Source organism: Poecilia formosa, unplaced genomic scaffold (genome assembly GCF_000485575.1).
Source record: "Poecilia formosa unplaced genomic scaffold, Poecilia_formosa-5.1.2 Scaffold8, whole genome shotgun sequence".
Classification (NCBI taxonomy): Eukaryota; Metazoa; Chordata; class Actinopteri; order Cyprinodontiformes; family Poeciliidae; genus Poecilia; species Poecilia formosa.
The window spans coordinates 2,027,658-2,052,463 of NW_006799947.1; the positions used below are offsets into that span (position 1 = coordinate 2,027,658).

Consider the following 24,806-nt stretch of genomic DNA (forward strand, 5'->3'; position numbering starts at 1 on the left):
TAAGACAATAATGGTAATGAATACTCCTGCCCTTCCTTTATAACAACAGGGCTATTGAAACAGTAATTTCAGCTGGGCTTTCACCTGTACTAATGATACCGAAGACTAATTTGTGCAAAAATACAGTGACAATTGCTTTCCTATGTAGTTATTTTTAAAGATAACAAATCTCTTTAATTCTGCACAGTAATCGAAAATTAATGTGAGCGGGCAGCGGATGTTTTTCTTCAGCAGGGAAAAAGAAGCAGGTCCGAACGGACTGGGAGATCGACGGAGCTAAAACCAGAAATCCTGGGAGAAAAGATGGAATCATCAAGGTTGGACCCAACTGCAAACCACTTTTCAGATTTTTATCTGTAAAATAATTTAAAACAATGTTTCGTTCCAACTTAAAATTATGCATTACTTTGTGTTGATGTGGGACAAAGTCCCAATGAAATACACTGAAGTTTGAGGCTGTAAAATGTCGGAACCTTGAAATGTTTAGTTGTTATTTAACAGTACCGTAAAACATGGTGAATATGAACTTGTATAAGTGAACTTTGCTCATGTTTAACCTCTTAAACAAACAGCAGTCCAGGAACTGCTGGACCAGGAACTACTGGACTGAAGTCTCAGTTTTTTGGGGTTTTTATTGTGCTTCTTAAATTCTCCATGATTTTCTGAATGTGTTTGAAAATGCGGCGCAACCCTAATGCATGATTGTTTTGACAATATGACATGAAAAAAATGAATCCGTCTCATCATCATCACCAACAGCGAACTAAACCGTATAATGTGAACCAAGCATTAACGTTTTCTTACTGTTTAAGGTGAAGCTCAATGATCAGACCAAACCTAGAAAAGGAGCACAGTGGCTGATCTTCTTTCGGGGGGAGAGGGTTCTTCCTCCTCCGGTGCGTCCATTCCTTCCAGCTCAATGGAGGCTTAATGTGAGTGTTGAAAAGTGGAAAATTTAATTAGGCTGCCAAAGGGGGTTTATGTCACTTGGCACGAGCTGTCTCCATCGCCCCCTCCTCCCCCCGTTATCACTCCCCCTCCTCGGCTCTCGCCCTTTGCTCTTCCTCGTCAGCTGCAGCAACCTTCTTGTTTGCACTTCTTCTTGTACTTTTAGCCGATCCTCCGGGACATGACCCACCAGGCCAAAGAGGCAGACGGAGGTCAACAGTTTAGTGCAGAACAGAGTGGGTGTGAACTGATGTGTGGATACACTGAAGCAGCAAGGTTGCTTCTCGTGACATAATTACTGCCAAACTGTCACCATTTAGGCGTAGATTGGTCCTTGGATCTGGCGTTGAACCTTGAAGCTAAACTAAGACGTGACAACGTTCTTCAAGACGCTGTCACGTGGTTGCAGCAGACTGGAAAAGTTTCACAAATACTCTCATGGTTTTGGATTATAAAGAAGCATTTTTGACTTAAATACCTTTTTTTGTGTCTATGTTTACATCAGGTGTGGCTGGATCAGCGTCCCAGGAGCAAATACCTGCTCTCAGGCCTGTTTTTGTCCCCACCCATAACGCACGCACACGCAAACACACACCAACTTTTGTCCGCACTACTACACACTTCTCTGTTCTGAACATTGTGTTAAATCCTTCAAGATTCTCAAACCTGCCTCCTTCAGAGATGCTAGTTGTCTGAGGATTGTGCTGCCGCTTATCAGAAAGTACCCGTGCTTCATTATAATAGAGTATTTCAATCCATCTGCTGCATAAACACATGGATATACATGGATGCCAAAATGGAGGGGATGACGACTTGCTCTGCTGTTTTTAGTTATAGAAGAGCACAGGCTGCACCTGTAACAATCTGATGGAAATTCATTCTGATTTAAAGTTTTAATTAAAAGTAGCCATGTTCAAAAAAAAAAAAAAAATAGTTGGATTCAAACAGAATGTTCCCAGTTAAATAATGTTTCTTTATTACATGCAGTTAAAACCAGATACTTGCACCACATACCGAGGCACACGATCGTTTTTACAGTGTCTCACATTAAAATTAGACTAAAATCTTGAAGTTATTCTTTTTAAAACCAAAACTTAATTCAAACATGTTGCTATCTATTCCACTAGGTTTGCATAATGATTGACAAAATATTTCCTTTGCATGTCAACCAGTAAAACACTCACCGTTGGGACGGTGGACTTAGGCTTGCAAGCTTCTTTTATTCTTCAAATGTACCAATGGTCCATGTGGCCAAATTGTTCATCTTTACTGTAGTTTCATCGTGACACAGCTCTGAGTGTATTTGCAATCTGTGGCATTTTATTTTGCTTCACATGTAACGCTGTCTTCCTCTCTGGCTGACCTTGCAGCTCATATCTGTAGACTCATTTCACTGTGGATAATGACGCTCTCCATCCAGTCGTCTGCTTTTCTTCTTGGGCAGAAATCGCTTGAGAAAGGATATGACAAATGGGGTAATTTGTAGGCAAACACACAAAAAAATATATTTGAAAGAAAAAAGCCAACCATTATCAGCTGCCTAAGAGGTCAGTGCAACCTCTTGCCCACGTTTCGTCTCCAAGGTAACCAAAGGTTGTACTCACAGATAGTCTCCCTACATTACTACATAAGGTTTAAAACTGGAAGTGGCGACAGATAGATCCTTTCCTTTGTCATTTAGATGGAAGGATGGTCAGAAGGCAGCACTCCAGTACGTCCAGCTGGAATCGGAGGTGTTGCTATGGAGATAGTCATAAGACGAGACAGCAGTCTCTCACTTGCGGCTTTATGTGCTGCATAGTTGCAACTGTAAATAATCCATCCTGTTATACAAGGGATAAACATTAGAGGGACGAAGTGGTGGTTGTTTCCTGCAGGTCAGCTCAAATCTGTGCTCTGTAAACGGCTCAGCTGCCCACCCTCCACCTTCAGGGACTCTGCATTTCATGCATCTTTTTTTATTTATTTTATTTTATGTTTTTGACTAACATGGCTGCCTTCCAGTCACCCTCTTTCTTAACAAACTGTCCATCAACCGCCATGCGCCATGGAGGTCATCTTTATCCTCTGAAGAAAATCTCCATTCTAGGAATTTCCTGAAGCTTGAGAACATGCAACACCATTCTTGGAATAGATGAAAACAAGGTTTTTGCATGATTGCCTGAATCCTATCTGCACTAACTCAGAAGATAATGCTGGAAACTTTGTTTGGAATCATCCCATCGAAACATGTAAAGATCACCCTCAGAAGTAAACAAGAATATTTCCACTTCAAATGGTAAAGGAGCAAAGCAAAGGGCAGTGCTGGAAAATTAAATAATAATAATAATAATAAAAAAACTAAATGTAAAGTCTGATGACGAAATATTTCTTCTTGGTGACACAATCTATCCGCTGAGTAAAGAGCAATAGCCCTCCAATAACTGAACTCATTTTCGGATACTCACTTTGTGCAAATCAGCGATTCGTCACGTGGCGGCATCACATTTTGTCAGTCTCAAACTAAAAAAACAACAACTTTCCCTTAACTCGTCAGGAAACATCCTCATCCTTTCTGCACTCTCCCAACTTATGGGTATTTATTTTTCCAAGGGAGGAGGTGGCTGGGGAGGAGGAAGGGAAGCGGGGAGTCTTGTCACATTACATGTACCTGTCTGCGCGCGTCTTCACTTGCAGCTGTCATCCCACCTGACAGGTCTATCAGTGTCCACGGCTGATCGGAACGCGTCCCTCAGCCTGACAGGCTGAACCGACAGTGCCGAGATCCAGACTGACAGATCCCCAGGTAGGCGGGGGGGAGGTGGGGGCTGAGGAAGGGAGAGATGGGAGAAGGAGGCCACAGAGTAGGGGGAGTAAAATGGTAAATGGCCTGAATTTGTACGCCGCTTTTCCAAGTCCGAGGACTCCAAAGCACGATACGCCATGGAAAGTGATTCACCCATCCATACACACATCCACATGATGTACAGTACCACCAGAATGCATCTATAAACACCTTTACTTGTTCCACTATTTGTAACGTTAAAGACCTTTTTGGAAACAGACTTGAGATCTATAAATATCATCTATAAATAAATGACAAAGAAAAAACTGGTTCTTAGAAAAAGGTGCACTAAATGTTTTCACACCTTTGACGGAATTATCTTAAATCACCGTTTGTTGCTGTCAGTCTCAAGTCAAGTCTTGCTGACATTTTTACACGCTTGGAATATTTGTTTTGGGTATTTTCTTCTTTTGCACATCCTCAGATAAAGCTCTGTCAAACTGGGCAGAGCCAGGATCGTTTAGGTCTGTTCAGAGAACGTCACATGGAAACCAGATGCACCTGAGAAACATTTGTGTGATAAAAAAGGATGTGAATTCTCATGTATTATTTCATTTGCCTTTGTGCTCGATTTCGCTTAGATCTTCTTAAACAAAATAGTGCTCAAATTTGGATTCGCCATTACTCAAAATGTGGAACACGTCGATTGTTTCTGGCCCTGAAAATTAGAGCGTATAAATGCTTCAAGCTCATCAAAGATCTTAAAGCTAATTTCACAAAATCATCTGCTTAGATGTGCATATCCAATCCAAATCTTCTAGCAAAGAAGTGTGTCTTGAGTAAGAGTCTGCAGAGGAAACACATTGTGCCGGTTTCCGTATTTTTCACTAAAATTGTCTTCTTCTGTGACACTTAAGCGAAGCCAAGCAGCTCGCTTGAGGAGCCGTATTCCAGAGAAAATCAAACACCTGCGGGAAGTGCTTTAGTTAAGGTTTAAACCAAGTGTCAATGATCGCACCCACAGGGGGTGGAATAAAGAGAGTCCCCTCCCCAGTTTGAAGAAAATCTCTCTTTATCTTGTCAGGGGCCATCGAAAACAAGCTCCTTCCAGTAAAACGAGACAAAACAGGAAAACCTAAAAGCTCCTGGGCGAAGACTCATCTGATCAGCTTAGCTACGCTCTCCTGGCGTCTGGTGTATGAGGAGTAATTAGCAATTAACAAGCAGGGTTTAACTGGATCCAGTTATTAACCAAAGGTTTGAGCAGGGAAGAGGTGTTTGACACGGGACTGCAGCATTTCCTCAAGTTTGGTAAAAATAAATAAATAAATAAAAAAGTAGAGTGAGGAAGGAGTAATTCTTTTTTTTCCTGAATTCCTAGATCAAACAGGCTGCAACAAAGGCCTCAAAATCCTCCCTCCACTCTCCTCCTCCTGCTCTCTTTCCAAAATTAGTTAAGCCTTTCAGCTCCATCATCCCCAACACGGCTTGCATCAACAACCCTACACTGCTCTCTGCAAATGCCGCACACGGCTCCTGAAATCCACCCTTCCCTTTTCGAAACATGCTGGAGATCAGGAGCGAGCCGCGAGAAACGGGGGAAACTTTCAGCGCGCTGCTCTGAATTTGGAGATGCAAGGCACTCAGCAGTCTGTCTTTTCTACGGGTGGAAACGTTGCAGAAAGGAAGAACGACGCTGGGGAAGAACGACAGATCGACAAGAGTCGGCGCGCAGTGACACGAGAGGGGAAGTAAACTCCATTTGGGCGCACGTCCACCTTCGCTGACACATTCGGGGCCTTTTGGACGTTTCTCGTCTCGCTCAGATTAGCTCACTCTCGCGGCCGTTTGTCATCTCGCAAGGGGGGATGATTCAGGATTTTCAGTCACTTTCACAGTCACTCATGTTGTATGTTTGTGTTTCTCAAAAGTTTCCCGTGACTCCGCTGACTTGCTCGGATGAAGTGGGAAGGGTGAAGCTGAGAGTTGCTGGGCTTTTGAGTGATCCTGTTTTGCACACTTGTCATTCCCTTAAGGCTGGCAGGTCCTTAGCGCCTGCGAGCGTCATGCTTAGGGGTTTGTCACCACTTAGCCAACCTAATGTAAATATTCATGCTTCCAGGACACCTTTTTCTGAACAAAGGTGAAACTCCTTAAGGAAAATATGACAACTGAATTTACGTTTGGGAGTCCAGTCAGTTTCATGCAAAAAAAAAAAAAAAAAAAATCCCACAGTCTCATCAGTTGGATCACCATGTGTCCGAAGATTCCCCACTAAAATTTCCAGTCTAATTATTCCATCTGACTGCAGCTGAAGACGGTCGGATTAGCGGATTTGGAGAATTAGCTGTGAGGGTTGGCAGACCTCTGAACTGTGATTCAGAGGGCTGAGAAATACATCTTCAAAAGGTACCTTCACAGGATCATTAACGCTGGATAAATCCACGTTAAGATGTCTAAAAGCGTGTTAAGGTGAGCCGCGTTTAGGTGCAGACGTGTCTTTAGGCGGGAGGCTAACTAGATGTGACTCTGCAACGCAGTTGAGGCCACTTTGGAGGGAATTGTTTGAGTTATTTAAAGGGCTTATGTCAGCTTGGGTCAACGTCAGCAACTGAAGGAAAACTTCAGGAGGGAATGCTTTCCCTAATTGACACTCTCGGGTTGGTGAACTTTACCTTCTGTGGTGTTGTAATCTCCATTTAAGCTCGTGAATCAGTGACTGCGCTTTTAAACACTCGGTTAAACTCTTAGCGGGAGAAAAAGGGAAAATAAATTAAAAAAATGAATAAAAATCAATCGTTACCTTTTTTTGAGCTCAGGGTCGTGACGCCTGGAGCCCGCTGTCATCTCCAACTATACTTTTCTTGAGCTTGTTAAATAAACTGACCCCCACCGCCCCTCCTCGCTCCCCTCAAAATGAAAGCATCTTATCCTGCGGCTGACAGACGAGATGTTTCGAAAGCAGGTCGGGAAAGGTTAGAGCGACAAATGCGGAGTGGGGCATTGAAAAATATTCTTTGCTTTTTTTTTTTTTTTAATTACTTTATTTAGAGGGTTGATGCTATTAAATGCCCCAGATACATTCAGCCTATAGTTCTCAATTAGACCTGACAGTTGCTGCTTTACAGACAATAAATATAGCGACGGGCTGCGCCTCTGGCCAGGAAGGACCCCGAATATTTAATGATGCAAACAAGTGAGCATGCACACACACACCCCCACACACACATTCTTACCTTCCTGTCTCCAGATTACAGGAACGCTGTCGTCCTGATGCAGGCAAACTGCTTTCTGAGGTTATAGATTTATTTATTTATTTATTTTTTTAAATACATTAGTTGGAAAAGTGTTTGCAAGAAAGGCGCATTATGATGAAACATCGCTTAGGTAATTTGTGCACATAACTCTTGTGTTACTGTGGCATTGTTTTTAACTCATTTGCATGAACTCCTTTTTCACTGCAGCTTTAACCAGAAGACATTCGCTAGCTATTTTTTTTCAGCTGACGTACAGCATCTACTTGTTCAATGTTTATGTATTTTTTTATTTTTTTTGCACAGTAAACGAGCTCAGAATTACAGCCGGGTTTAAGCTTTACACCTTGGTGTTAGGTTACATTTCTGTTGGCGTGTTTTCAGTGTGAGCCACCATGTGGAAACTATTTCTATCCGCATGTCCTTTACAATCATGCATCAGTTTATTCCTCCTGGTAAATGCGGTGCTATTTGACAAATTAACCAGATAATAAATCATATTTTAATTGTGCATGCTACATTTCATGTCATTCTGATTTCTGATTGGCACACTTAATTCTCAGAACAGGAAATATGATCAAACCAAAATAACTCTAGGCAGCATCCTGCTGACATATATTTATGGGAGCCACAATACTACATTAGCTTCTAGCAGATGATGAGCAGGTTCTAAAAAAATACTTTACACACACACACATAGACACACAGACACACACACACACACACACACACACACGAATAAACAATAGCAGTCAGGAGAAAAGTACTTTACTGAAAGAAAATTTTGGAGTAACATTTTTGGAAATAACTCAGTATTGTCGACATGTCAGTAAAAGTCTTCACCGATCATTTAAGACAGGAAACATTCAAGTGAATAAGAAAAGCTTTAAAGTATTTTAACATCAGCAGCTGTGCACAACTTGACAACAATATGATGAAAGCGAGTAAACAAAGCTTGTTCTTTCAGCTCCTTTTAAAGCAAATTTGTGCACGGAGTTTCCGGACGTCATACATAAAACAATATTCATTGTAAGAAATAGCGCAACACAAGCTGTCAAGTTAATTTTCTGTCAGAGCTTCAAGAATGATGGCGTTTTTACTCTGCTGTCAACCCTTATGATGAATCTTCATGACGCCTAGAAAACAAAGTTCTACAAAAAAAAAAAAGTGGCTTCTCCCATCAGCTTCAGTGAAAAATAAAAATGCAGGATTCAAAGTCTTTGCAGACAAAAAAAAAAAAAAAGTACACAAGAGCACAAACAGTGACACACTCCAGCAAATGTCAAAGCGAGACGAGAGCTACAGTTTGCCATTGGCGAAGGCTCCCTCCTGGAACTGAGGGATGAAGCTCTTGAAGTAGGCTCTGAAAGAAAGATCAAGGTTGAAGTTTTAGGCTTGTTCTTTCAAATCACAATAAGTAGCACTTACAGTAGGACCTATACGCAGCAGGTGTTTCATACTTTGCCCTTTTGGCCATCTCGTTGCCATCCCAACGTGGGCTGTAGGGATACGACGTCTGCACCTGAGAATAGAGCTGACCGCTGTTGGTGAAGTGGTACACAGACTGGAAGGTGAGGGTGGGCTGATCCCTGGGGAAGTACAGCGGGAGATCCACTACAAGGTGCAGAGAAAAAAATAAATAAATAGATTAATCTTAGGGAAAATCTAGCTGAACACAATCATTCAGTTTGTGCTTGAGCCTCCTACCGTGAACTAGGAAGCAGAAGTCTTTCCACATGAGGAGTAGAGTGAGTTTAGTGAATCCCTCTGCGTCGTACTCCACCACCCCCCTGAAACACGCCACACTGTTTACATGGTTTTGTATTCATTATTGAGTTCTGATGCAGATGTGGAAAACCGACTCACATTCCGAAGTGGCTGAGAAAAGCAGCGATGTACTCCCTCCGTTTGTGGTAACCTTGTATGACATACTGTACCTGGACAGAACGAAGCAAAAGTATGAGCAGAAAAAAAAAAACAAAAAAACACAAGCACAGGCACTTCAACACGTAGGCTCCCACATTTTTAAAGACGAGGGAGGAAAACCTACATTTTTCATAAAAAAAGTTGACAAAATATGAACATAAATTAATCTCTTGGTAAATACAGTTAAGCCCGAAATTATTCAAACCCCAGACAGATTTAGCTTTAATGATCCTTTTAATTTAACTTTTTTTTTTTTTGACTTGAAGTAAATGTGCATATTATACCACAAATAGATCACCATTGTAATATCAGTGTGCACAACATTCTTCTCGCAAAGGACTGTTTGGTGTGCAGTACTTTTTGGCGAATGTATTCCAATGAACTTGTGGAATAAACTAAAATTTTAATCAAGGAGATCTTTAAATCTCAAAGGCTGCAGTTCATCACCAAGATAAATCATCAAAATAAAGTGGAAACAAGCAAAAAGCTGGTCAGCACTTACAAGGGTTCACAGACTGTAAAGTAATATTATTTTTCCATAGATTATGGAGAACGGAATAAATAATTTTCGGACTTTAAAAAGACAAACCATACTGCTTTCCCCCTTTATTTTTATAAACAGGACAGGACGTCTCTTAAAAAAACACACACAATTATTTTATGAAAACTTTATATCTGCTAGAGGTATAAATGATTTTGGACTGGTTACAACTATAAGATGTTTATTTCTAATGCTTTAAAACAAAATACTTATCTCAGTTTATTAGTCATGTTTGTATATATCCACAATTATCCCCTCAATCTTAAAAGAAAACTTAAGCTGACAACGCACAATGCTTTTTTTTTTTTAAATAACTTGATTGACATTTACACAGTGTGTATCGCATACTAGCCAAGACATTTCATCATTTTATGCAGAGTAAGCTGCATATTTTTGGGTTAGTCACCCTTCATGTATGAATGATACCATTTTGTAATAGTAGTAATATGTGGCACACACACACCCAGACGCTCGCAGTTGCGTGTTTGATCGGTCTCATCTCTTGGAGAACTCTCAAACAAAGACGCCCATTGTGACTCAGGCTTTGGTTCAATTGTGATTACTCGAAACGGTGGAGGCGGCTGTGCAGCCTTCTGAAAAGCTGCAAGGCCACATAGTCAACGTGTGTTTATTTAATTACACTTTGAGCCTGTGTGTGCATCTTAAAGGAAGTGTGGATCACTGAACTTTTACACATAGTCTGAGAATGAACTTCCTGCTCTTCACCCTCCCCCTCCACCCCCAGCTCCTGTCAGTGTGCTGCCACCTCCTATTGGCTGCCTGGAGCTCCGGGTGATGCAACATAGTTGAGCTTGCTCGGCAGGTATTCAGACCTGCCCGCGCCCATGGCTGCTCGCCCGTGCATCCATTTATTGTGTTTGCTTGTGGCTGCAGGGAAGATGATGCAATAATCCAGGTAGTGTTTTACTGCTTTTGCACATTCAGTTACATTGTCACCCATTCCTGGCCCGATCTTTTATATGGTTTTATAAAGACGAAGGCTCTTTGGTTGTCTAAGTGTCCACTATGTACAGTATAGAGTGGGCAGAAAAAAAAAAACAATATCCAAAAGAAAATATTTGATAGCATCATTTTCATGTGTGGAAGAGGTTATGTTACATGGAAATTGTACCTTCAAATCATGCTCGATTCAGTGCTTCGAAAGGTTACATGTGCCGCCCAACAAGAGATAAATATGGGTTGAAAAAGCTCTCCATGTTGTGTGTAATCCAGCTCTTCCAGGCTGTAATTTTATAATTTTCCAGAATCATTGGTTGAATTCTCTGTCTGCTTTTAAATGGAATCACCATTTGATGATTCCAAACGTGAACATTTACTACCAATACATCTATATGCAGAAACTAGGAAGAGGAAAAAGGAAGAAATTGAGGTTGGAAAAATGAAGATGGGAAAATGAACGAAGGAATAAAAGGTGGTGGTAAATAAGGAAAGAAGGATGGAAAAAGGAAGAGTGGAGGCGAAGAAAGAAGGAAAAAAAACGGAAAGGACAAATCAAGCAAGGAAGACATGGCTGAAGGGAAAAAGGAAAGAAAAAAGGCATGAAGGTCAGAAAGATAAGAAAATAAATCAAAGAAGGAAACAAAAGAAGAAGCAAATATTTTCATAATTGTACCAGCAACATGCAGAAGATTGCTAGGTAGATTGGCGCTGCGTCTGCAGAGGTGAACAGAGACTTGAGCCAAAATGTGAGGCTCTCGATTTACCGGTCTGTCTACGTTCCTACCCTCATCTATGGTCATGAGCTTTGGGCAGTGATCAACAGAACAAAACTGTGGTTACATGACAAAGGAGCCTGTTCTCTCCCTCAGAGAAAGGGTAAGAAGCTCAGTCATCCAGGAGGGACTCAGAGTAGAGCCGCTGCTTCTCCAAATGGAGAAGAGCTGGTCGAGGTGGCTCGGACTTCTGGTTAGGACGCCATCCTAGTGAAATGTCCTGAGCATGTCCCACAGGAAGGAGACCCAGAGGAAGACCCTGCACAAGTTGGAGCGGACTATGTTGCTCAATTGGTCTGGAAACACCTTGGAATTCCCCTGGAGGAGCTGAGATGTGGCTGGGGAGAGGGAAGTCTGGGTCTCCCTGTTTAGGCTGCTGCCCCGGCAACCGCAGCTCGGATAAGCAGAAGAAAATGGATGGACTCTGTCTTTTTTCATAATTATCCAGACCAGAAATCCAAGAGCAACTCTGAGTGGCAACCCTGTGCAATATCAACATTCTCATTGTCGATTTTTAAGACCAGTAATAATAATTATAATAATAATAATACTAATAAAAACGTGCTCATGTGAAGTTTAAGACTCACAGAAGTTAGCTGAGTCATAACAAACTAGATTGGTATCAGATTACTCTGTTTGTGTCAGCAGTGTGGTGGATGTCGAGAGTTAAAACATCCACCACTGGGACCAAACTGTCCCAGAGAAAAATGTGACACCTAGACACGAGGGAACTCTGACCTCAGTTTTCTGTCTGTATTCTTCCACCAAACACTCAGGAGTCTTTTCCAAATTAACAGAAGTTGCTTCTGCGCTTCTAAAGCAGCAACCAAAACTCAATTGAAGACATGAAATGATTTGTGCTGCAGATAAGATGCAAACAAAGGAGCATCTTTTGTCAGCAGGCTACGATAGCGTAACTCTGCATAGATTTGTTAACTTAAAAGAAAAAAAGGAATAATATTTTATCTTTACGGGTAAAACTTACCAACAGTCGTTCTGTGACAAGATGATTCATTTCAAGGATAAGATTCAAATATTAGAAATATTATGAGTCACAAATGAGTCATAATATTCGAAGATGAGTGCCAGCAGTGCTTGTTGCTCTTTTCTTTGTGTACGGTTAGGAAGTGGCTATATGGATTAATCATCCTGACGATCCATATGTTGTGCCATGTTGCAGCACCGCCATTAACTTGGAGGGCAGAGATGACAGTCGGTCAAACCAAACATTTACTCAGCTTAATTCTGCTGCTGGTTGATTTTTAACAAGCAAATTGGAAGTTATTATAACTTTGAGTCACATCTCTTATTTTGGAAGTATCTCTAAGAAGTTGACACATTCCAGACATGCAAAGAAAACAATACAAATTGGTCCACAAATTAATTTGTGTAAAAGCAATGAAATAACACAATAAGTATTGAACAAATTTATGGAGTTGTTTTTCATGAGCTACGCATAATTTCATTTGCAAAGTAAATTGTTTAGATTTTTTTGTGTGAGGATTAAATTGACAGTTGCTCCAGTTAAATATAGTTAGCAAAGAAAAACGTTGATGTGTCCAATACTTATTTTTCCTCTGTACATGAATCTATTATTTTGTTTACAGAATGTAAGTGTGGTGGAGTAGTATGAACATTGTAAGTTTTTTTATTTTTTTATTTATGAAAAATGGAATTTGTTTTTTCTTCAGGTATTTTTAATTAAAACAACAACAAAAATAAATATTTGTTTACAAACATGAAGATTATAATACTAATCTTGTGAAAATAATTGTACAGGTCTTTCCACAGATCCTAAATTGAATTTAGGTCTAGACTTTGATTAGACCATTGAACATAATTTGATATAAACCATTCCATTTTATCTCTGGCTGAATTCATCATTGGTCATTGTCCCGAAGAAGGTTAAAAAGTTAAACACTTTTTAAGCCTCTGACATATTTTATCCAAGTATTTCTAGTATTTACATTCAGTTTTTTTTAAATCAAATCTAAAGTGAGGTAAGATCAATTTTATTGTCCAATGTTAATTTTCCAGGCCAACATGTTCAACTCAAGGTGCTCTGACCAAAGCACCTTCTTCCATATGTTTGCTGTGTCTCCTACAAGGCTTGCAGCAAACTCCAAACACGATTCATTGCATCAAACGATAGCTTTCTACCCGCTCCTTCTTAAAGGCTAGATTCGAGGAGTTCACCTCTAATAATTGCCTTTGCAGCTCCTCCAGAGTTACCATGGACTGATACATGTTACTGACATTATAGTACACACATCTGGTCACTATTTGGTAATTGGGTGAGTTTTTCTGGGTACACTGGATTCTAATTAGAGGTATCAAAGGAGCTGAATACACATGCATGCCACACTTTGAAGATTTTTATTTGTAAAAGATGTTGAAACCTTTGCATCAGTTGCTTTCCTTTTCACAATTAGGGAGTACTTTGAGTCAAGTTCATGGGAAATTGGAGTCTTGCATGATGCTTTACAGTCTTCTGAAACCCACATTAAAAAAAATGAACATATTAATATTGTCAACTCGAAATGGTTTGAGCTACCCATCAGGACTACAGAGGCCTCGCAGAAGCAGAAACGGCACATATGTAGTTAACAAAACGCGAAGACGATAAACTTTGGCTGAATACCAGAAGAGGTGAAATCTGAAGTGTGTCGGATGACATACACGGTGCACATTTGAGAAGAAGCAAAACAGAAAACTGAGCCTGAAAACCTACAATCAGAAATTCTTAAAAATGTTTGGTTTCCCCAAAATAAAAATAAAAAAAAAAGAGACAAATTGAATTTCCCATTCAAGCTTCATTATTTATTTTCCTGCTTTGTTTGGATGTTGTTAAATTTTCAGCGGTCTGGGAATTAAGATGTTCTCTGCTGAACTGTTCATTTGTAGGTTCAGAATGATCCAGCTAAACCACTTCAAGACAGCAGATCTGAAACCAATTGAGTCATGTCGTTAAGGTGTTTTGAACTGAACATTTTGTGCTTGTTCTTTTTAAATAGAGGCCGAGACGTTCTGAACAGAACTTGTCTTTTTTTTTTTTTTTTTAAAGGGAGCGGCTCTGACTTGAAAAACCAGAAGGCAGTCAGATGCATCTTTTTCCTCTTGCTCCTGCTGGTCAGACTGTAACATGAACAGGAAGAGATGGAGAATATGTGTGTGAGAGGGTTGGAGGGAGGGGGGGATGGGCATTTTGCCTCGAAGGAAATGGCATTACACCGCGTTCATGCTGCATATCTGCTTGTCAACCTGTGGAGGCCAAAGAGCACTCAGACAGCCTATGGAGGCTGGCCAGTACGCCCACGTTGCATCGGCCCGACACACATGCATGAACGAACACACTCACACATGCACGCACACACCTTTCAGTAGATGTTGCACCACATATGCAATCACTGATTTATACACCTGAAAGCAGTCACATCAAGGGTCCCTGTGCCCGTGCAAAGGACATCAGCAGTAGCACATATTTTACCTTGTTGGTAAGTAACTGGCACACTTGAGGGACGTAATCAATTAGGCATCCTCCGCTGGGGAACGCTGGGATGTGAAGTGCCGAGGAGCCTCCCAGAGCACTGATGAAGGAGGAAACAGAAGCAACAGTTAGCAGTCGCTCTCATTTTTGCTTTATGTTAAATATCATGTATAATGCCGGGTCTATTTTTAGAGGTATTCGTGGCTCCAGGAGCAATTCGAGACCATGCGTGACTGTGCCTGACTTTATGCGAGTGAGCGTTCACTGCGCAGCACAACAAATCCCAAAATGAAGCACGTTAACATTTTCTGCAGTCTACCTGAAACTGAGGGATTACAATTTAAAAAAGAGCAAGTCAAGCCTGTGGCATTCTCTTCATTCTCCTTCAGTTATTATTTTGACGTCCCTCTGATTTAATCCTGGAGCACAGCTCCATTAGTGATTAGCGCATGCTTATTTAATCTGGAAATCTGCTGCTGCAGCTCTCCGGTGACTAACCCAGTGCCGAAGCGACTCCCTCGTTTCTTTCTGATCTGGGGCAAAAACTGAGGGAATACCCCGAGGACGAGTTAAAGGTCTCAGGAAACTGCTTTAAATGCTCATTTAAAGACAAATAGAGAGCAGTGGGAGGGGTTCTTCCACAGATTTCTATTTTTATTTCAGTCTTCATGACAGCAGGGAAGTCACAGAAGGATTAGAAATAGTTTCATCTGTTGAAACCATAGGGTGAAGCCTCTATTTATGTATAGACATACGTGGTGTAAGAGTTTTTTTTTGTCAGTTTATTAAAGTTTTTCTTTGGAATTTTGCTGCTTTTCCATAGGATTCTGGAGCATAAATATATAAACGTTACTGTAATTCATGAATAATGGAGGCAAAAAAATACACACAACATTACAGATTAATGGATGATATGGATGGATGAATTATTTATACAACGGAATATGAAATGAAGTTTGAATATACAACTCAACAGAATGTAATCTGCATTCTTTTCCATATCTTTCTAGACATGGAAAGCACTTCATATCTTATACTTTTCCAGCGTGTACAGAAACCTTGCTAACCCGAGGAGACGGGGAGACGTCTCAGGTTCAGCGTCTGGTCTCTTTGCAGTTTGAACTCTTTTTTTAAAGGCAAGATTGTAGATACTGCTCATCTGCTAGAAGCAGCTTTTAAAGCCAGAGGTTTATTCTTTGGTCCTTCAGTTGTCCATTTAACATTTTCTATGCTGTCATACTTCAGAAACTGGCCTGAAAAGGACCTAAAAGTCAATATTAAAATAAAAATATTACAAGAATGTCTGGTGGTTTAGAGAAATATGTTATACATAAAAATTTTTTCCTAAAGTTTATCATCGATCTCAAACTATTTATTTCAATTATCTACCATGCCATCTCCGTCTTACAAACTAATACTGTAAAAAAAAACAACTAATTTCAGTGTTAGCTATACACTACAGGAGAAACGGACCAAGAATGAAACAACCCATGTTTCTGAATGTCGTATTTATCTAGTATGTCATTTAAAAAGACAAATCCAACATAAACGATTCTGGGTTGTCATTCACCCTTCATTTCTGGCCATCTTCTGAGTTGATAAAAGGGAACAAAATTTGCATGAATTATGCAATATTCTTGCCAAATTTTAGAGATGGCAAATGCAGAAGCACATAAAATGGTGACAGTAAAAAAAAAAAAAAAAAGTTGCAACAGCCTGCTAATGCAATCGCAGGACTAACCATGGTCATAAAATTCTTCCCAACATGTAGGAAAAAGTTTCTCGCTTCTACGGTGACAAATATACAAAAGTAGTTGCATAAGACGATTCCAAAGAAATGCAATGGGAGTTATGAGAAAGGTGTTGCTCCTCCCACGCGCTCCACCTTGCTGCCATGAGTCAAATCCACGGCTGTTTACATGGAAAGGGGAAAAAAATGCCTTATTGATGTCAAACAAGGTCAACAGGAAGAAACTCAGCCCATCAGGTGGAATCAGAACAAAGAAATTAGTTTCAAGCGAAAGTCTGCAAATGGAAATAACAGCAACATAAAATAGTGCGCAGCTGAATATTAACAAGGCTCTCTATTCAAAGACAAGCAGGCCATGTCATGAAGACGTTTTCATTGTCAAAATCCTTTTCTCAAGAACTCCAAAGCTACCATTTACAGTAGGCTTTGTGCACATAATTAGCATTAGCCTGTGCACCAACAAATGGTCGATTGAAAATAGCTCAGAGCCACTAGGAGAAAAGCTTTTGAAAATGAAAACCTAAATGATGCCCATCTATCCTCCCACAGATCTAAGAATAGCTGCACATCATTCAGATGGAAATGCGGACAGAGCTACAGAATAGTTGGCTGTGCGTTCGTCATTCATTTGTGTCATTGGAAACTATCAGATCAAATGTGATGCACGCTGAAATTCATTGCTTTAACATTAGCAAATATGTGAAGGCGGAAGATTAGACGTTGGGTTTAACCTTCACTTCTCCGAAACTTCTGTATTTGTGTAGACCATTTCCATCCGATTAGTCAGACCCTTCATATTTAGCTTTAGTTCTAACTAACAAAAATAAAAAACAGATGGATAAATGGAGCTCAGATGCAAACCCAAACACTACTTCACACCATTTAACAAAAACAAAATCTGGAATCAGAAATTGTAACTTTTCAAGCCCAACTCAAGCTGAATTCCTTTTACCATGAGGTTTTGATTTAGTCTTTAACAGGTTTCATGTTTCTTAAAGTTTTATTAGTTGTTTTCAATGTGGTTTTCAGAATTAGGGTAAAATGCTGAGAGATTTATTGGTTTATAACAGACTTTTACAACAAGAGGGCCTTTTAGTCCATTAAATGTTCCAGACTGGCCCGCAGCCGTCACTAGCAAACCCAAATACATTTTATGGTAAAAATTCGACTTTTATTTTGAGAGTGACTGCACTTTCAAAATAAAAGTCCAATCACTTTTATTTTGACTGCATGAGCTGTCCTTTGTCAACTCATGGTAAAAAGTGACAAATATAGATTTTTTTTTTACACCACATAGACTTTTGAGTAAAAACTGCACAAATATATAATCTTTTTATCATCTATTTAAAACAGGTTTGTATGGGAAATAAGGCCTTGTGTTTCAGGGAGTTACTTGTGATACAAGATTAGACTCAAAACATAATCAATAGGTTTGATAACTTTTAAAATGACCAACATTTGAATTTTTCTCAGACATTTTTTTTACCTTATTTTGAATTCTTTTTTTCTATTTTTATTTTGTAAAAAAAGTTATATATTTCTTGCGTTTGTTCTATGGATGCAGAAGTTGAGCATCAAGAAATGCACTCAATTTTTACATTTTTATCAAGAAAATATATAAACATTTCACCATATATGATTGAAAAAAACCTATAAACTTGATAAGAACAGAATTGAATGTTGTTTTTCCATCATGGATGCATGGATTGATGGATGCATCAATCCATGCATCCATCCATCCTTTTTACCCGCTTGTGCTTGGTGGGGTCTCTGGTTCCTATCTCCAGAGGTCATTGGTCAAAATGTGGGGTTTCCCAGGCAAACAACCATGAACACACACACACACGAACAATTTAGAGAAACCAATTAAACTAACAGTCGTCTCTTCAAGACTGTTGGAGGAAGCTGGAGTACCCAGTGAGAACCAACGCATGCATGGGAAGAACATGCTGCATGCAAAACAAGCCTTTTTGCTGCAAGCGACCATCAGAGCCACCACACAGCCAAAGCTCTTTGTCAGTTCTGTTTATTTATCATTATTTTATTTCTCAATGTCACTTTGTAAGGTAAGGTAAGGTAATTTTATTTATATAGCACATTTTCAGCAACAAGGCAATTCAAAGTGTACCTGTCCACATGTCTCTGCTTTCATCCTCATTAATTCCTCTCAGTGTTTACAACATTTCTACAGCATAAAACAGTAGTACACATTCATCATTAGTCACAGATGCTGTACCTGGGCCTAATCACCGGAGCCAGCGCTTTGCAGCGGCTGTTCGGGTATGCATACCGTGGCACTCTGTCCATGCCACGTGGACATTGACCTTTTAGGTGCATCCTGGAAATAGGCAACATTTGGCCAAAAACACTTAAACCAATAGGCGTTACCTACCAAGTAAAACTAACTAGAGCAATCCCTGTATTTCCTTCCTGGTAGTAATTGCTGTCAGGTTTTACAAGCTTTTAGGGCACAGGCTAGTCCTTGTTAAACAATGAGTGTAATACATCAGGTTAAAGACCTGACAAACACCCGATTATCCCTGGTTTAGTTACCAAAACATGGGCAACAATGAGCATACCGGTCATGAGAAAGCACTGTATTACTTACAAAGAGGTGTTCTCAGACTCAGTAAATGTTTTAAACTGAACCTCCTGTGGGTGGACTCAGAATCAAGACATAATGGTGTTTAACTCTCCCAAGTGGCACCCTGAAGTGTCTCCGCTGCTGTCTCCACTGGTGACACCACTCTCAGCACTACCCACACATGTTGGAGTCATCGTGCAGACATGCTGCCTGAGTCGAACCCTCTGAGCGATCCAACCCACTGCATGACATATTTACAGGAGACTGTGTACACGTAAACACGCAGAGTCTCATGCAGTACAGTGATGGGGCTGCCTGTGACTTCATCAAATGGAGAGATTATCCTGTGTGACTCAGGTGAATGGTGACGAAGCTCGGTTTGTTTGTTTATGTGTGTGTTTTGTGCGTGTTGTGAGCGAGAATTGGAGGAGTGTGTGTAGCAGCGTGGGAAAAAGATAAAGGCTCCAAAGGAAGGAGGGCAGCTGTGATTCATGATGAAAGTGAAAGATGAGGCCAAGATGAACTGTTTGGCGATTCAAATGTAGCTTCAAAAGCAGAACATTTCCATTTTGATTGCCTTCATTATTTCCAAAAGCCTGGAAGGCAAGACGAGTCTCGATGAAGACTCTCTGGACAAAATAGCATTGTGCGGTTCGTCTGAGAAGGGATGAAGAGACCTTTGGCCTTTGGCAACAGAACTCGGTGACCTCTCCTCACCGTAATGAAATTATGCAAATCTCCCTATATCAACCATTGGGACAGAATCAGATTATGAAATGCTTGAAGCACCACTTTTAGAGTGGAAGTAGGACCTTCTGAGACCTGGAGAAAGACAGAAGGACTCTAAACATGTAGTCTTTTTAGAAGTTTTATAATTGTAAGCAAATGTGAATGTGTAATTCTAAATTTGTACATCCACCTATTGTATATCCATGCAGGGTTGCAGAAGGGCAGGTGCCTATCGCCATCGATCATTGGACAAGAGGCAGAGTACACCCCGGAGTTATGTCTGATAATAAGTAAAGTCAAAATTCAACCAGTACAGCAACTCCAATTGTGATTGTTAAAAATGTGTCTAAGGAAGCCCAGTGATTGCTTTGAGGCTTTGACTATACAGCTATCACTCATAGTGAACTTTTATGTTTAGTTGAAGGATTGTCTTTGTCAATGATGGTAACTCAAGGGTCCTGAAAGTTGTTGCTATGGAGATTGTGTTGTACCCTACAAACCCTTAACCCCCAGTTTGGGAATAAACCTGAATTATTTGAAGAAACAAAAGGGTGGTAGAACATGAACATGTTCAGAGAACTGCAACCCCCTCCAAAACAACTCCAACTCTAGTTTTCTTCTAGTTTTGCCTCCAAGCAGCCAGCTTTTGTTGTAATGTTTTAATGTTCCTTTGATAAACAGCTCTTTGGTTTTCTAAAGTTTGCCATTAATTAGGGAGGAAAACAGACTTCTAAACCTGACAGATGAACTAGGATTTTGCATATGAAACAAGTTGGTAAAAAAAATAAATAATAATAATGATGTGGTAAAGCCTGACACAAGGCCAATTTGCACAATTTTCTTTAGATGAATATAAAAATGTATCCTTTGTTAGGTTTCTGATCCTTGGTCCAGCCTTTAAAAGGCCTCCAAAAATCTTGGAAAATTTCAAATCTAGACAAAGATTTTTTATATTAATTTGAGAAAGCCATTCTAAGTATTAAACTAAAAGTTTATTTGATCAAAACCAATCTAAATTTGGAAGGATAGAAAAAAGTTTTTGATACAGAAAGATCAGTTTTACAATTGCTTCATAACGTATCCAAACTAATCTCTACAGACACCAAGTTCGTGCAAGATCTATGAGAAAGTACAAGAGCTTGGATCTTTTTTCACAATCAGCTGTGTGGAGCAAACATTTTACTTTCTCAAAGCAGGAAAAAACTCTGTCCATATTTAATGACTTAGGAAAGGTTCTGAGATGAAGAAACTCTGCTTTTCATAACAAAGCAACATCTGAAAGTTTCCTTCAGAGAAACATGCAAAGTAGGAATCTTCAAGGAGACAGGAAGGAGGCAGCAGCCTGTGCTGGAGTGGGGGAGAGCCAGCCGTCTGCACTGACATCTCAGACTGTCAAGAGTGCTTCCCGAGCTGGTGGAGAATTTATTTTATCAGACTGACAATTTCTGACTGTGACAAGATGTTCATAAAACCTTGAAAAAAAAAATCTGATTGAAATTCAGAGACTTTCAAAGTCAATAACACACCTCTACAAACCCTGGAGAGAGGACACGCGCAAACAAAGTGTACACCCACACAAGCCGACGTGCACGTACGCACGCTCAGGGTAAAGCATGTGTGGACACACAGAAACTGACACACACAGAAGCACCTACAGGCAAATGCAGATACACAAACATTAGTCCACTGCAGCCTAAAACTGTCTCTCTGTGTTGATTTTTCTGGGCTCCTAAATCTGGTTTGGGGGCAGAGACGGTGCCCACTCGATTCTTTTATGCAATGCAGCAGGTTTTCTGGGGGAAGGAGAGATGTATCTGACTCGTCTCATGGGCTTGGGAAAATCAGGTAAACGAGATGTGAGTGTAAAACAAAAAATAATAAAAAATTAAATGAGAAGAGGTTCAAGTCCGGCCAAAAACAAAAAACAAAACAAACAAACAAAAAAAAAATGCTCAGAGAGGGAGGCTAAAAATTAGCCAGAAATCAATGTCTTAGAAGATAAGTGCTTCTTTATGAGGAGTCCAGAGCTGAAAATAACCAATGGGATGCTGATGGCAAGCTGTAGCGACACTAACTCATTACTTCCTCTAATCTTGCATTATCACAGGTGCAGCCTCAATGAGCCGTGCTAATGAGGACTTTTATTGCTGCAGGTATCTGCTCCAGGGGACATTCCCTTCACACAGATACATCACGAGTGGAACCAAAGAGTTAATTGTTGGAGAAATTTCTCAAAGCGGTTGTATTTATTTTTTTTATTAATTCTCTTGCCTTCACCAGAAATAGCTACCAAAGCTTAGTTTTGTTGTTTTCGTTGAACACTGTCCCAAAATGGAGTTTAAAGTTTCCAAATTGAAAACTGGGCATTTTTCTTCAAGATTTCATGGTTCCATCAACTACAGCACACTGTCCAACTCCTGACCATCACACTAGTTAGTTCTGCACACAAAAAGATCCACTTTTGTACATAATTTCGAAGACTTCTTTAGATTGAGGTATGAAGTGTTACTTTTCAACATCTTTTAACATAATTCAAGTTGTCAGACAGATTCTATTAAGTCAGGCGTGTCCAAAGTGTGTGACAGACTGGCGACCTGTCCAGGGTGTACCCCGCCTCTCGCCCAAAACATTCGCTGGAGACAGGCACCAGGACCCCTCCCAACCCCACTAGGGACAAGTGTGTACAGAAAACGAATGGATGGTGTCGAAAGTGTGGGTCAGGGGCCATTTGTGGCCCTCGAGATGATTTCTGCAAAACCCCTGACTGTAGTACAAAGATGATAAATATTTGATCAGCACAGGTTGTTCAAACGTTGCAAGCGAAGATGTTTGAACTCAACTCTTGTTCTTGTTTCTGTAAATAGCCTATAATAATTGAATCTAAAATTTCAGAAATTATATACCTGTTTGTTTTAATAAGGCAGAAGTATGAGAGCCTTTTTATTTTGATAAGCGTTGAGCATGTAAAAGTAAAAAAAAGAAAAGAAAAGAAATCACAGAGAAATAAATGAGTACATTTTCATGAATACCCTCACTTTTGTGCCCCACAAGTACATCTAACTTTGCGATTTTGGTCGGCGTGGCAAAAAGTTTGACGCCATTCATTTAAGTGATTTAACATGTCTTCGGATCAAAAAGTAATAAGTGTGTGGAAAATAAAATTGAACTCTACTTTCTGAAAAAAAAAAAGGTTAATTGTTATTAACGGATGATTTAACATGGAGCGTAGGGTTACTTTTCCACATTAGGACAGCATCGCTCATCTCTTGATAAGTGAAAATATAATTTGAAAACAGCATTAAAGCCAATATGTTAACAGCAAATTAACCGAGAATGTCAAAGACTGTTTATGTTTTGCACAAACTGCACAAAGATCCACTTTTGTGTGAAACACCTCAAATTATGTTAGCAGGTGTGATCTTCAAGAATTAAAAAATATATATATATTATGGGTTATCTGGCGTTGGTAGCTAGGTGAAGATGGCTGGAGCCTGTTTAAAAATATGCAAGCAGTCAACTCAGTTTTTTTTTTAATATTCTAAACATCATTCTTTTATATCATCATCAATAAACATGTAGTAAAAACACAGGAAAATCAAGGAACGTCGATCTGCCCTGTCGCTTCATGTATGATGACTTACTTGTGTGTAAGTTTGATTCAGGACACTGGATCTGCTTATTGTTCGCATAAGAGACTCTGTAGACTGTGAATGTTAAAAAAATAAAATAAGTGCACATAACTACTCTACTAAATATACTTGGTTGTGTGAAACAGCAGTAAATAAAGCTTCGCTTAAAAAAATGTATATCACTGAAAATGTAAGACAAACGTGAAATGAAACAGGTGAACCTTGCTGGTACCGGCCTTTGATGTCTGTACCAAGATGGTTTGGTCCACGTGACACTTCATAGTCACTTTGTGAAACCAGAAAAGAAAGAATACCTTCATTTAAGCAAACAGTTGTTTCTCAGAAATAAAACTGAGCTTGCTTGCTGTTGCATATTTATATTGCAGTCATATCTACTGAAATATTGGCAAAAAATGATGAATACATATTTATGGAACTTTTTTTTTGTCTGCAGTATTTGTTTAGCAGTGCATTTGAGATTGTTGACCAGACTGGTAAAAATGCAACACACTCCCACATGACCCGGCTGATCCTTTTGACAGCACTATTGCCCTTTCTGATTACTTTTTCATCCCACTGGGAAGCATGAAGCCCATATTTTATACCACAACCTCCATCCCAACAAAATCTATTAAAGACCTGATTTAACCTGGCAACAACTTTGCATCAAAGCTTAAATTATTTATGCTCTCTAAATGTCTACATGAATTTAACAGCTACTTTAAATGAGTGTAACACCATCCGTTTCACAGTACATTTTCTTCCAGACGTCGCGTAAAATATTATATAACCAATGAACACTGAATCTTAAGCAGGTGCATTTTTTTAAACCCGAAAATGGCAGGTTGGGAGGTGTTGCACTTCAAATAATCAATGATTTCTACAGAAGGAGAAGCAAATAAATCAGAGGGCTGTGCAATGGTGCTCGTATGCTCAATGTTATCGGTGAAAACGTGGGTGTTTGTTGGGGTACTTCAACGTGTTTTTTTCCCCCTTGTCGCTCTGAAGGGGCTGAAAACATTAGAGTGATGTTGCGTTTGAAGACAGACGGAGGAAAAACAGCAGAAAAAACAGGAAAAAGAGAGGAAGAGGGAATAGGAAAGGAGGTATAACACTGTAGCTCAGGGGGCTTACTAGTGTGCGTTCAGCGCGCTTAGATCCAAGCCCCTGCTGAAAGACAGAAAAAGTGAGATATCAAACAACTCAGGAGTGATGGAAGGGAAAAAAAAAAGTAGAGAGGTGTAAGTGAAGAGAAAATGAATGCTGTTTTTTTTTTTTCTCCGCGCTGCGTTTCAGTCGAGCGAGGGACGACCTTGCTGGTGAGAGCACAGCGCTTTCCTCTCTTTTAAGTCCCACTCACTCGCTCAGTTTCCCTTTGAGGATCAGCCAGAGGGATCAGCAGAGGAGAGAGAGAGAGAGAGAGAGAGAGAGAGAGAGAGAGAGAGAGAGAGAGAGAGAGAG

General features: G+C 39.9%; 1 protein-coding gene across 1 annotated transcript in view; it reads right to left on the bottom strand.

The window, feature by feature from the left end:
• Nucleotides 1–7,717: 7,717 nt before the first annotated feature.
• The window catches only part of babam2 (BRISC and BRCA1 A complex member 2), a 79,652-nt gene continuing 62,563 nt past the window's right edge, over nucleotides 7,718–24,806 (bottom strand). Inside the window, exons 8-12 of the mRNA XM_007575406.2 lie at nucleotides 14,654–14,753; nucleotides 8,833–8,903; nucleotides 8,674–8,756; nucleotides 8,427–8,580; nucleotides 7,718–8,329 (exon numbers count right to left, since the gene is read on the bottom strand). Of these exons, the coding sequence (XP_007575468.1) occupies nucleotides 8,266–8,329; nucleotides 8,427–8,580; nucleotides 8,674–8,756; nucleotides 8,833–8,903; nucleotides 14,654–14,753 (472 nt within the window). The 3' untranslated portion in view covers nucleotides 7,718–8,265. The remainder of the gene's footprint in view (nucleotides 8,330–8,426; nucleotides 8,581–8,673; nucleotides 8,757–8,832; nucleotides 8,904–14,653; nucleotides 14,754–24,806) is intronic.